Source organism: Mytilinidion resinicola (assembly GCF_010093595.1).
Source record: "Mytilinidion resinicola strain CBS 304.34 unplaced genomic scaffold BDZ99scaffold_18, whole genome shotgun sequence".
Lineage (NCBI taxonomy): Eukaryota > Fungi > Ascomycota > Dothideomycetes > Mytilinidiales > Mytilinidiaceae > Mytilinidion > Mytilinidion resinicola.
In genome coordinates this window covers 800369-813312 of record NW_022985454.1, presented here as the reverse complement: position 1 = coordinate 813312, position 12944 = coordinate 800369, and the positions used below count along the sequence as shown (strand labels likewise).

Sequence of the window (12944 nt, the reverse complement as noted above, 5' to 3'; positions counted from 1 at the left end):
AAGCTGCTGCTTGAGAAGAACGCCGATGTTAACGCGCAGGGTGGAGACTACGGCAGCGCACTCCACGCGGCTTCTTGTGAAGGCTACAAGCAGGTGGTGAAGCTGCTGCTTGAGAAGAACGCCGACGTTAATGCGCAGGGTGGATACTATGGCAACGCACTCCAGGCGGCTTCCTGCAGAGGCCACGAGCAGGTGGTAAAGCTGCTGCTTGAGAAGAACGCCGACGTTAATGCGCAGGGTGGACACTACGGCAACGCACTCCAGGCGGCTTCCTACAGAGGCTACGAGCAGGTGGTGAAGCTGCTGCTTGAGAAGAACGCCGACGTTAACGCGCAGGGTGGAGACTACGGCAACGCACTCCACGCGGCTTCCTACGAAGGCCACGAGCGGGTGGTGAGGCTGCTGCTCGACTTGGGCGCCAACGACGTACTCTAACACACCTCCCTAGCTGTTGTAAAGTTATGATCAGCTCGACGTAACAAAGCTCTATTTTCTCAAAGGACTCTTTTTGATAGGTGACAAATCCATAACGGCAGTTTTATAGCATATGCTACTCGAATGCGTAGTGTGCGAGGTTTTGGCAACGACAGGAGTGCATAAGCTACCCACTATACCACTACGGATAAGACCAAGCTTATAACTGTAATTAAAGCAAAAGAGGGCACTAATACTAATCTATAACTAGTTACATGTCTTATATACTATAACGTATGGTATCTAATAATGATAATAGTTATCTATAGCAAAAATGTGCTACCAGTTGCAGGGAGTATAGCCCACTCGCTTACGCTGGAGGGTTGCGCGGAAGGCGATAATTTATTGATGGGAATGAAGAGAAGAGGACAGTATGTAGGCCTAAACAGGTTGGCGTCTTGCCAAGCATTGCCCGAAACCTGGCGATCACTCCTTGTCACCCTTAAAAGATCAAACTTAGGCACATCTTTACGGCCGTAATGATTGCAGTGCTCATGCAAAGAGCCATTTGTGTATGACCGTGCGGCAACTGTACCCCCAAGATATGCAGAACCTCTCCTCCACCTTCATATATGCTTGCGACCACGGCTTTCGACCAGTGACACTCGATCCACTTGCCGAAGTGCAAGCTTCGATTTCAGCTCTTGAAATCATGCCAGTCTCTGTCCGCTGCCATGCCCGCTGTGTGAGACCCACCCACCCTACTCTGTCTTAGACGTCTCCTCGCTCATTGTATTTCCATTCAATGTGCTGAAGCGATATTCGGCTACTGCTTGGTATATGTATCGGTTCAGATGTAGTCGAGAAGCAGGAAGGCTTAGTGGGTCGGAGGAGGGATTAACGGCGGGCCTGCGGAGCTTGAGGGCGACGCGATGGTCTATCTCTTTGCCGCGGAAACTTTCGAGCTAGGTATGGTCGTCCATTAGACTGCATCTCGAAGTTGTACGATGGCTGTGTCAAAAGCTGATTTGCGGTTTCGATGCTGGACGCGTTAGTTGACTGGGCAAGCGCCGGCCTGCTCCTAATCTGGAGTCGGATTTTAGGATATGCACAGCCACAGATCCGACAGCCAGCACAAATAAGTTACATCGTAATGATGAGGTGGGATGTGCGGGGTCATCTCGCACTAGCCAGGATTGGTAGAGGTACCGATCGGCGTGGCGACCCTGTATGAATCTGCGCGTCACAGCAGACACAAGGCTGATGATGGCTTGCTAGCATTGCAGTAAGGTTTTAAGGCTCGGACAAGGCCCTTCTACGAGAGTAGGAGTAGTAAGAGCTTCAAAGTGGCGCTGTAGGGAGGGGAGCCTGTTACGCCACGAAAGAAGACTCTTTATTAATCAGGCGCGGAAGCGACGAGGCGAACGTAATTTTTGGGTAAGAAAGATCCGGCATGTTTAGAAGAAGCTGTAGCATACGACTTATATAGATTTATGATAATATTCATGGTGCGGACAGGCTTAGAGCTGCTTAGAGTCAAAGTACCCCTCATATGTCCCGAGGGCGTCCCGCCACCCATGGATGGACATTATAGTGACAAGCCATGCGTCTGCACACATTCGTTTAGCACTGCTTGGTGTACTCCCGCGGGTTTAAAAAATCTAGGCGCCGTGTCAGAATCCATGTGGCATAACCTGAGTTGTCTCTTGGCTGGCTGGCTGGCTCCCTGGCAATGGAGCTACTCCTGACAGTGGTGTCTAGCTTCCAATGGCAATCAGGCAGTGTTATATTCGTAGGCCATGCCTTTAGACTTATGGCCTAGTACTGTAAAGGGAAATTGTGCTGCGTGAGAGATCGCGGGAGCGGCCCGGGGGTAAGCGGAAGGTGTTGGAACCTAAGCACAATTGGCATTCGAAAGCGAGCCTATGCATCTTTTGAAGTTCGAGGTGCATATTGAACTACTCAGCCTGCCCGCTGAGCTTTGGAGGCATTGGGCTGAGCTGAAGTTTGGTGGTAGTCCATCCAAGTTCGAGATCAATTGATCGCCAAAATAAGTGGTCCGCAGCACCCTTACCTTACTAGCGACAAATAAGAGCCTGCCAGAGGCCGAATGTGTTAAGCGAGCAATATTGGATAGCGATTTCGGGACATGGCAACTTCATAAAGACGGCAATGCCGACAAACTCATTTCGGACATGTAAAAAATTTGAATGTGGAGAAAAATCATGGCACCTACCTTCTACGGATTGAGAATGCGGGAAAGATCCTCAAAACCCACAAATTGCATCTTCACGTATCGAACTTCTATCCTAAGCGGTAAAAGGAAAGAAATTTTAGTAAATAAAGGATTGATGATACAGTACTAAGACATATGCTTGCGTACTCCTTGCAACTGCTTGGGGTACCCTTTTACAGTGGTGTCGATGGAGCAAGAGTGAAGCCGGAGCAGCGATATATCCGTGTGCCTAAATTTGCGGACTAATACCGCGCACCATATCAGTTTCTGCAGCTCTCCTGAAGGTTATTGAGAATCGATTAGATTATACAGCTTAGCAAGTTGCGGAGATGCCCGGGGGGCTTGGAAAGAGAGTAGTTTGTTACAGATTCAGAGGATTCTTTGTTTGTGATACGGATGCATATAAACTTCATCTTCTCTATCGCAAATCTATTTATATCTTGAGCCTTATCCCTTACAATAGCGGCCGGAGAACTAGACTGTCTCTGGACTCGCGAGCCTACGTCTTTCCGAAGAAAAAGACGGAATTTCGAATATCATCTGAAGATTCTGGCGTACAGTGTTCAAGTTAGAGATGCTCAGAAGACAGAAACAATTCATGCATACTTCGAGATGAGTGTTTTCGTCAGCCGGTGCTGGAAGCGGCGGAGACGAGAACCTGCCGGATCCAACAGCTCGAATGTCACAAATGGTAGAGACGGCTAGTTGGAGCTGAAGAAATCGGTTAGCCGGTACTCGTCTATCCGAGATTCCGAGACGGCACATCTGATTATCGTGAGCGGCGCTGTTGAAACTTAATGTACTGCAGGTGTATGGATATTGCGTCACAAGCTAGCGAATCCTCGAGGGTTAGCATTCCTTGAGGGTTGGGAGTGTTATGTCCCATGTCTCGAGATCGTCGCCTTTAATATCGCTACAGTAGCTCTAGCTCCCGGATGGGCGCAGGGATAGAACGGACCGGAGAGCATCTATCCACCATCCCACCATCCCACCAGAGATCCGGGGACGAGATTGCTAGGATGGGACACTGGTCAACGCGTCCAGCAGGGATCTAGAGAGCTTGATAGGCGATACAGCTTCAGGAAGTACTTCCTTCCGGCGACCCGGCAGTGTCAGACGTCAGTCATGCACAGTGTTATGTTCTGCATCCAGGTCGATCTTTTGGCGACTGGGTTACTCGGGAACTTCCCTTTCTCGACTTTCCGCTCAGCTCCCGACTCTGCGGCCACCCAGCAGTCCAACAGCATACCTGGACGTGCATCAAGCTAGGGCCAAGCTGCATCGCTGGCTATGTATAGACGTTGAGTGTGATTTTCACCTGTCAGCATAGTTGCCGAGGCGCCTGATATCCTTCCAGATAAGTGCACTATTTTCTGTAGCGCGGCGGGGATCCTGGACGTCGTCCTCATCGCTCTTGCTATCTGCAGTAAGCTGGCGTTCTTCGAACCGAGAGGCCGAATTTGTGAAAGTTTCGTGCATGTCGCTATGATCGGAAATGGAGTTGGATTCCATTCCGTCCTCGTTCATTGGGTCTGGACCTGGGGCGTCTTGGCATAGCAGATCGCCTATCCAAAGCGCTACCATGTCTCGAAGTTGGAGGAGGTCTGGTCTTTTGTCGAACGGAGGCGCGCCGAGCAGCTGATCGAGACGCTCGGCTATTGCCCTTGCACGCTTCAGTTCTACGGCTATAATCCGCCGCTCCTCACTTGACACATGCCCATTGAAGGGTTTGTTAATATGAACGTAAGCATCGTCTTTGTATTCAGAGTCGTCCATATCAGAGTCGTCAGAGCCTTTTGAATGAGATGTGGAGGAACGTGGAGCGGATCGCAGACGTTCTTTGGCAATCTTGCTCTGCTGCGAGGCTTCGTAGATCCATAGCGAAAACATGGCAGGGTAGAAGTGACCCTGGTTGACGGCGTGTGCATGCATCTTACGAGCCGGGTATTGCAAGATTAACAGATCGTAGTAGTGACGCGCTTGTCTGAAGCCCTCCTCACTGAAGAGGTCCTCTTCAATGCTGGCAGGGAGCTGGTCTGTATGAGATTGGATGCTGGCAGAGTCTTCAACGTGCGCGTCTGGCTGAGACTGTCTCGAGATGCGATTGCGTTGCAGATGGATCTCAGCACCAATCGCCCAGCGTCCATTATGGCGCACGTCTATTGGCCTGCCGCGGGCATGGGATCTCAGCAGCATGCCCCAAGCTCTGCCGGCGCGCTCGTAATCCCCCTCAAGCAAACAGCGATGCAGCATGGTCGTGAGATTGCCAATATGGGTTTGCCGCAGCGTATCCTGCTGGCCGATGCCATCGACACGCTGCGTAGCCTTGGCCGCCGCCGCAGCATACAGCGGCGGCTCCAGGGCCGCAAGCTCTCTTTGCACATGTGCGGCGGTGGTCTTGGATCCCGGAAGCCTGGAGGGTAGCGGCGCATGTGGAAATGGATTCTTGGGCGCCTGGAAGTTGTCGTCGGGCAGGAGGCCTGCGACACGCAGTTGGGCTGTTTCTGCAGCGCTCAAGGACGCAACTGAGGCCCTGGCACTGGGTGATTGCGTGTTTGAGGTCGCACCCGCGTCAGTGTCATCGTCCGGGGAGCTTGGAGGCTCGTCGTCGTCCTCGTGCCGTTTCCTCTTCCGGCCGCTGGTGTGGAGTTTCTGGTAGTGGCTGGCGCGCAGTGAATATGTCGTTTGCCGGCTACCGTCGAAGGGCGGGACAAAGTATTGCATGTTTCCAATAGAGTGGCCGTGGCCCCAGCGCGTGGCAGAGATACAGATCTAGCGATCGTTCCAATGCGGCGTACATATGGTGGTGGCTCGAGCGATAGCGGACAAAAAGCAAAAGAAGTCGGGCGGGCGCTGTCAGAGACGAACGTTTCTCAGCACTCCCAAGTCAGCCCACGAATCTGCCGCACGTGACTGGCGCTTAGCGCTTCTCGCCGTTCATCATCCGTCCAGCTCAACATCAGCCTTCACGCTCACCCCACGACAACCACCCCCCTCCACCCCCTTGCGACTACTCTACACCACGCTGCTCTTCCGAGATGGGCCAAGCCAGCTCTCGAGGTGCGGCCGACGCTCCCGAGCGTCGCAGCAGAAGTCGCCCCGCCTCGTGGGTGCTACCAGACCGCTCAGCGCTTGACACCGCGCCGCAGACCTTTCGTCCCGCTGCACAGCGCCTGCGACCCTTCAGTAGGCTGTCCCCTGAGGTCTCAGATGCTGGTTCATCTGCATACACTACCGACCTCGCCCGACGTCCCTCGCGGATGAACAGGACCCGATCCTCTCTCTACGCTTCCATCCCAAGCCTCTTTCACCGCCGCAACACCACCCGACCTCATACCGAACCAGCCTTCGAATCAATCCCCGCCCCCTCCTACCCTTTCTATCGCCGCCCCAGCACCCCTCGACATGCCGCCACCGACCAAGGCTTCCTCCCGCACGTCCAGGTGCCAGAGCTGGATCTCAGCTTCGAACAGATTCCAAATCATCTCGAACTACCCCGCCTTTCTTCCCCGAGACGTGAGCTCTCAAGGACCGCCTCCATGTCGGACAGGCTCTCGTCTCTCAGGCCGGACAGAGGAATACGAAGCATGACAAGTTCTTTAAGACGACGGAGATCACCGCTTCAAAGCCGTGAAGAAGATCAGGCGGCCAATTTATCACGGCTCCTGTCAGTGGCAGCAGCTGCAGCTGCAGCATCTTTGATGAGCGATGATCATAGGGCCGTTTCAGAAGCCCGAAGTGTTGCTGGGGATGGCGAGGACGGGACGTTCGACAGCTTCCTACAGGCTCTACAAAGTGGCAGGATAGCTTCGGCCCTGAGACAAAGCAGCAATCAAAATGAGGATGGCGTCGATACACCAGGGGCAGGCCCGGCACCTCTGAACGTTTTCCGCATGTTCAGATTTGGATCATCAACGACAAATCGCAGGAATGATGGAACTGTCAGATTGAGGAGCAGTCGGAGCAGTGGCATGGGGTCTCCGGATAGTCAAGCTAGCGATGACGACGAGCCCGATGGACGTATGGTTCCTATCATAATCGTTGGAATCCGATCTATCAACCCAGGTAGCTCTCCCTTGGATGACAATATCCCGCCATTCCTTGATGCTCTCTCTACTTTTCCAACCCCTTTGGCTTCTCCCTCCGGCGAAAACACAATCGATGGTATACTACGGCAACCCCAAAATAGTACTAGATTCAGTCACAGACGTCGGGCTTCTCTGGGGGGTATGAACACGTTCCCAGCTGGATACGACAGCCAAAGGCATCATCGGTCTCCAGAACGACCTCGGCCTTGGTCTACCTTTACCGACTCTCCTTCGGGTCCACTTCCTCCCCCAACTACTCCGGCTAGTGCCGGACTGTCCGCCGTTTCGTCAGGTGCTAACACTCCAGCACGCTCTGCAGCCTCCGCTACACCGTCTGTCCAATCAACTATTCCTTCTCGGCGGGAGAGTCTTGCACGAAGACCTACCGGAGCTAGCCTTGAGGCCACTGCAGAAGAGCCACAGTCACAACAGCGCACGCCTCGACAGCGTCGTTTAAGCGAGTCCGACTTCACGCGGTTTGGGTCTGGTGCTTCGAGGAGAAATGGTGTCGTGGAGCCTGATCATACGCCTGGAGAAGGGGCACGAAGCTGGATCATCTACGTCTTAGGCGGCAGCTATCCCGAGAATCACCCGATCTTGACTACTCCAAGCCTATTCACCGACTCGCCTACTTACGAAGACATGATGCTTCTATCTACATTGTTGGGACCCGCAAAGCCGCCTGTTGCGAGCGAAGACGACGTTGCCTCTGCTCCGGGTCTATACTGGATACGTGGAAGTGCTGGAACTTTGGTTGCTCAATCTACAGATGGTTCCGATAGCATCGACATTTCGCCGGAAGCACGGTGCTTGGTCTGCCTCTGCGACTTCGAAGTTGGGCAGGAGGCAAGAAATCTAATCAAGTGCGGGCATCTGTTCCACCGGGAGTGTATTGACCAGGTATGTTTCCCGCTCTTCCTTCTAGTATCATGGTTAGAACTAACGATGCCTGCTATAGTGGCTCACAACAGGCCGAAACTCCTGCCCTCTTTGCAGAGGTCAAGGGGTGGACGAAAAGTCGGCTGATCAACCCGACGTCGCCGATGCCGACGCCCTACCCACCATGAGGCCATCAACTGTCTCCTAGTTATCTGCACTCGGAAACATGACGTAAATTTTCCCGTGGCCGGCATTCGTTGCCAACGCCGGAGTCTCCACTCCGTCGGTGTAGTATCGAAATAATCTACTACTAGGTCTCTTTTCATCCTTTCACTAAACAATCAAGCGCCTTGAGACGACATTTTTGCTTTCTTGTAAGTTTTAAAATTTGGAACGACATTTTCCTTTCACACATGTGGTATTTGCACCTCGAAGCGGCGTCGCCAAGCTATCTGCGTCTTCTTTCTTTCTGACTTTCGTCGAATCTCTCTCTCATTGTCTTTTACGAAGCGCAAGGCGTTGTCGGCATCTATTTTTCGGATCTGGAGCGAGTGGGTCGGAAGGGGAGACGTTCAATGCATTTATGGGTGGGGCACCAAATATATGGACGGTGCAGAGCGAAAGGCTAGCAGAATGGAGTATGATGGGTTAGCGGAATGGGAATCATTGGGCTGGGCAGGACAGGCGACTGGGAATGTTTTGGGGGACTCTCATTTAGGCAATGGTGCTGAGGAATAGGATGGTGGGTAACGGTGGCCGACGCAGCCAGTGTTTCTGAGGGCGGCTGCCTAACCAGAGCGGGGAATAACTATCTTGCGCAACGACGACTAAATCATGACAACTGCTTCCCTTCTTATGAGTCGGCTTTTGGTGACATGCATTCTGTATGCGTTACTCAATCGTTCTAGATTGATTTGCCCGGATGTGGGTAAAGTAAGCGAAACCAGCATCCCTCGATGACTGCAAAGTTGTGGCAGGATTTCTTGCTGCGTGGCGTAGGCTGTATGTAAGGCTTCCCGCGCCGATCGTTGCAAGCCCGCGATATGTGCTACGGAGGAGTCCTAGATAGAGTGGCCCAAATCGGGATAAAGTAGGCGAACAGACACGAGCAAGTTCCTTGGAGGAGGGTATCCTCGTTATTAGCAGTAAGTTGTGCAGCTTGTTTGGCGCCTTTTGAATATGTAACCTCCATGCGCTCGATCGATTCCTGCTCGCAATGCGCTATGTATTAAGTTACTTTTTTCCGGCTTTCTCCGCTGCTTGCGCGCGATGGATGGAGCACCTGGGAGGTTTGGGTCCCCTTCGGGACAAGAAAGGCGATCCCGATGAATTCCTCGGCTTGCTGCAATCCTTCATGTGCCGTGTTGCGGCACGGCAGGTAGACAGGCAGGCAGGCAGGCACATTCGCCTCTTGATACGACGGCACCGCAGGCCGTAAGCAGTTCCATTCCTGTGAGTCTTGTGCGTCTGTAGCAGGTGCTGTGTCGTGGTAAGCGTGTGGTCCGTGGTACAGCAAGCCACAGTTCGGGACTGCGGGGGTTAGGTTGGGAGTTCTTGTACCGGGCCGGTCGATTCGATGGACTGTAACGGGAGGTTCTTTGGTCGGGCCGCATTTGCGCTTCGGGAGCTGATCAGACCATGCCGAGGAGCGCTGGCCAGGCATTAGAGCGCGTGGTGAGTGGTGCGAAATCCACGCCATGAAGCGGATGGGCGGTCGTGGTTGGATCCGGTTGCTTTTTTGGGCGCCGTTTTGGGCTGGCTGAATTGGCGTTGGGGCGTTTGCGAAACTGCGATTGATTGGGGAGGGAGATTCGGTACGCGGCGAACATTGCATAGGTATTTGTATGATGTGTGTATGTGTGGTCCACGGGCAATCATTGGGGGAGCTTTGGAGTTTGCTTTTTGGCGGATGTGTATGTCAGGGATGAGGCGGGACGCTCCATTTAACGGGCGATAATGGCATATTTTAAGAGCATGTCCACGTTTCTGTGGCGGCTTTGGTTTTGGTGCTTGTGTAAGGAAGCAGGCATTACCTGGATTAGGCTGAGCCTTTGAGAGGGTGTGTACCTAGACTTTGCTGCTGGCGCAGTATGCATGCAGCTACTTCTTTGGAGACCGCTTGCGAGGTAGTGCGGGCTTTGGGAGGGCGCTGGCTGAAAGTGCGATTTGATTTTGAGTTTGAGGGCAGGTCGGCAGGACGGCACCGCAGCGGCGCGTTCTGATTTGAACTCAGATTCGGTGGCAGTCCCTGAAAGCTGCTTACATGGCAGCTTCATGTTGGCTCGACTCATGGGCGACATATAGTGCAGGCTGCGACAGTAAGATCGCCGTATGAATCATTGTGCGAATATACAGTACCAATACATAAGTTTGGGCACTCCTTGCAACCGGCTGGGGTACCCCGACAGGCTTTGTCAACTCCAAACACGATGTAAAGGTCGACGTAGTGGAAACTAGACTACCTTTTGACTAAATGAAGCCATTTTACCTAGGACACCCCTTACAGTGGAATCGAGAAAACAGAGCGAAGCCAAAGCAGTCGCATATCCGTGTGCCCAAACATGTAACCCAATACTGTAGTAATCAGATCAGGCTCGTATTCCATATAAACTTTCTGATCCCGCACGGACTTTGCCATGCGGGCCACCGTTTCGGCCCGGGCAGCGACCCAAATTCAACGACTCGAATCCCTTTTCAATACAAAGGTACCTGTACGGATCCTGTGCCAATAATAGAAAGAATTATGCCCGAGTTGGGACGGGATATTGCGAGTCATTATTTTGCCAATAGGGACCGGAAATTAGGATGGGCTGACGAGGTATGAATGCGTTTGTTCACGAACATGGTTCTCCTTGCAAAGCGTAGATGTCCATCGCCTCGTGAGGATGTGAGTCGTGGTTTTGGGCCGTTGATCCCTAGCAAGCTGCGAAGGTGGGATCCTACCGGTCCATGGACCACTTTGCGCCGCAAGACTGAGAAGAAGCTGACTGACGAGTTTGCACAACTGACATATCATAAGAGTGCAAGAGGAAGACTCGAGATGCCTACAAAGGTAGAGTTGAGGTGGGTCCAAGAAAGGCTAGGGCACCGGGCGAACTCCGGCCCGGGCACTAGGCTAAAGTCGACTTCACTCCATTGGCAGACTATGTGTACATACCATGGCTTCGAAAACCAGTTGCCAGCAACTCCGCGGCCCGGCGGCGTCGACATTGTGATAGCGCCAGAAATCACAGCACTGATTCTTTCCAGCGAGACGCGCAAGTCTCATTTCGAAAGAACATCAGCACTATCACGGCCTCGCAGTCAGTATAGCATCGGAGCACGGAATATTGACTGCCACGCGACCTAGGTAATGAGTCCACATCCCAGGAGTTGCTTGAACGCGCTGGGGCGTGTGTGTGCATTGTCGGTGATGGGACTGCTTCGAGTCACACCTGGTCACGGCGCGCACAGGCATCTCGATCTCACGAATCTGGCGCTCCCAAAACAGGCTGCCAAATTCATGCTGGTGCGTGCAAGCAGCCACTGGCACGAACGGTGTGTCTGTGGGCACCACTTTCTTTGCGTCTGTCTTGTTTGGCTTCGGGATCATCATGCTCGAGCCCTGGCGCTGGAACGTCTGACGGCCCTAGCTGCCCGTTGAGAAATTGCTTCTTTCTACACATTCATCCGAGCCGTCCGCCACCACGCTGGTGCGACTTTGAGTTTGGCCAGGGTGCTGCGTACAGATGTAGGCTCTGGCGGGAGTTGCGCTGACGGGAACGCAAGCAAGGCTGGGCGGATGATGGGCGCCGGGAGGCGGCCGCGCACTAGAGTCATGGACTGACGGTCTGCGATGCGGAATACGGAAGTTTCTAAGTGGCCGCACTCCCTCCCTCGACATGGTGCTCGAATCACGGCTTCTCGTGGCGACGGCAAACATGTCGCAGGGAACAAGCTTGTCCGGCACGTGGAGCCTTCCATGGACGCGGGAGGGCCCCAACGCATGCCATCCCGAGAGCAGACAGCCGGCCGCTCTAGCACCACCGCCGTTCCCAAGAACGGCTCGCCAACCCCACAGCGCCAGCACGCACCTTTCATGCGCCTTCATGCACCGCTCTCGCCAGGTCACATCAGACCGTTCGGTGCTGGGCATGCCGTCATATCAGGTCAGGCCTTTTGCTGCACCTGTGCACTGATCGCTGGACGGCTGACGCCGGCCTCGCTGAGCCCTGACAGTCTATCAGGGCGCGCCGCGCTCCACAGTTGGTATAATCTACATGACGTACAGCTGAGCACGGCAGCTTCCCACCACTGAGACGCCGGCGGGCGAGCCGCGGACGCTGAAACACGGCCTCTTCCGTTCTACAGCCCGGGTTCTCTCACGCATCACGCATCACGCAGCACGCAGCACGTCCTCCAAGAGCAGTGCATGGTCAGACCAACGCGCTCCCAGACGTCTGCGGCCCGCAAAGTCTCCGAGTGTGCATCTACGCCGGGAGCTCCGTGAGCTCCGTGACAAGTTAGTGTACGCATACGACTCTGGGTGCCGTGAGTATCTATATCCCTCTCTGCAAAAGCAACACGGTCGCTGGAACGCAATGCATCCTCTCGGCCACCCATGGCCCTCCACGCGTGCTCGGAGCGCAGAGTGCAGCTGCTTTGGCATTTCCAGGCCGCTGGATCTCGAGAGGTGGCAGGGAGCAAGAGTGGAGGCGTGAGGCGCATGGCAATTCGAATCGTCTGCCGGGCTGGCGTCATGCTGAGGGCAGTTCTTGACGGCGGCTTTCGCCCAAGACTCCCGATTTGTATAGCACTCGCCCAAAGGGTCAGCCTCGCGGCGAGCTGGGAGACGTTTGGGAGCGCCTGCAAGGCTCGGCCACACGGATTGCTCCATCCCCCGCAGGGCAAGGGACGGATCGAGCGAAGTCCCGAAGCTGGTCAGAGTGCTGGGACGACAGCTGCATCGGTCTTCGCACTGCTTCGAGACGACCGCTGAAGCCACACGACCTGAAATGGCCGCCCTATATCAGAGCGAGTGCTCACCGGCCCTGGCGCCAGCAACAGACTTAGACCTCGGGAGCCCTCAACGTCGTGCAGCGGGGAGTCCCATTAGACTTCTGCGGGCAACGCCGTGCTGTTGAGGCGTCGCGCCGGTTGTCTCACATGGCACGCTCGGTGCAAAGTTTGCCTCTTCCCGGCGGTGCATGGCGATCGTCCCATATGCATGGCTGCTGGATGGCTCCGCGTCCTTGCGCCGACCACAGCGCAGGGAGGGTTGACAGCTGGATCAGCACCGGGGGAGCATGGAGCGCAGAGACACACGCCAGTGCACGCCGCCGCTGGGG

General features: G+C 54.3%; 6 protein-coding genes across 6 annotated transcripts in view; 4 read left to right on the top strand and 2 right to left on the bottom strand.

Moving 5' to 3' along the window:
* The window catches only part of BDZ99DRAFT_109722 (uncharacterized protein), a 4075-nt gene extending 3574 nt beyond the window's left edge, over window positions 1–501 (top strand). Inside the window, exons 6-7 of the mRNA XM_033712393.1 lie at window positions 40–181; window positions 380–501. Coding sequence (XP_033572650.1) covers window positions 40–80 — 41 coding nt within the window. The 3' untranslated portion in view covers window positions 81–181; window positions 380–501. The remainder of the gene's footprint in view (window positions 1–39; window positions 182–379) is intronic.
* On the top strand, window positions 91–435 carry BDZ99DRAFT_395775 (ankyrin; the record flags this gene model as incomplete). Its single annotated transcript, XM_033715964.1, has 1 exon — window positions 91–435. A coding segment is annotated over one exon (345 nt), but the record flags the coding sequence as incomplete, so codon positions are not given.
* A 188-nt stretch (window positions 502–689) lies between the features above and the next one.
* On the top strand, window positions 690–1463 carry BDZ99DRAFT_466627 (uncharacterized protein). The gene has a single exon (XM_033720824.1). The coding sequence runs from the start codon at window positions 989–991 to the stop codon at window positions 1187–1189; it is 201 nt and encodes a 66-aa protein (XP_033572649.1). The 5' UTR covers window positions 690–988; the 3' UTR covers window positions 1190–1463.
* Window positions 1464–3620: 2157 nt separating this feature from the next.
* On the bottom strand, window positions 3621–5485 carry BDZ99DRAFT_109683 (uncharacterized protein). Its single transcript, XM_033712392.1, has one exon. It carries the CDS (start codon window positions 5372–5374, stop codon window positions 3965–3967), a length of 1410 nt encoding a protein of 469 aa, XP_033572648.1. The 5' UTR covers window positions 5375–5485; the 3' UTR covers window positions 3621–3964.
* A 425-nt stretch (window positions 5486–5910) lies between these two features.
* Window positions 5911–7825, top strand: BDZ99DRAFT_490639 (uncharacterized protein; the record flags this gene model as incomplete). Its single annotated transcript, XM_033723064.1, has 2 exons — window positions 5911–7638; window positions 7697–7825. 2 exons carry the CDS (start codon window positions 5911–5913, stop codon window positions 7823–7825), a joined length of 1857 nt encoding a protein of 618 aa, XP_033572647.1.
* Window positions 7826–8845: 1020 nt separating this feature from the next.
* Window positions 8846–9451, bottom strand: BDZ99DRAFT_480357 (uncharacterized protein; the record flags this gene model as incomplete). The annotated part of the gene is made up of 1 exon (XM_033722331.1): window positions 8846–9451. One exon carries the CDS (start codon window positions 9449–9451, stop codon window positions 8846–8848), a length of 606 nt encoding a protein of 201 aa, XP_033572646.1.
* Between the last annotated feature and the right edge of the window lie 3493 nt (window positions 9452–12944).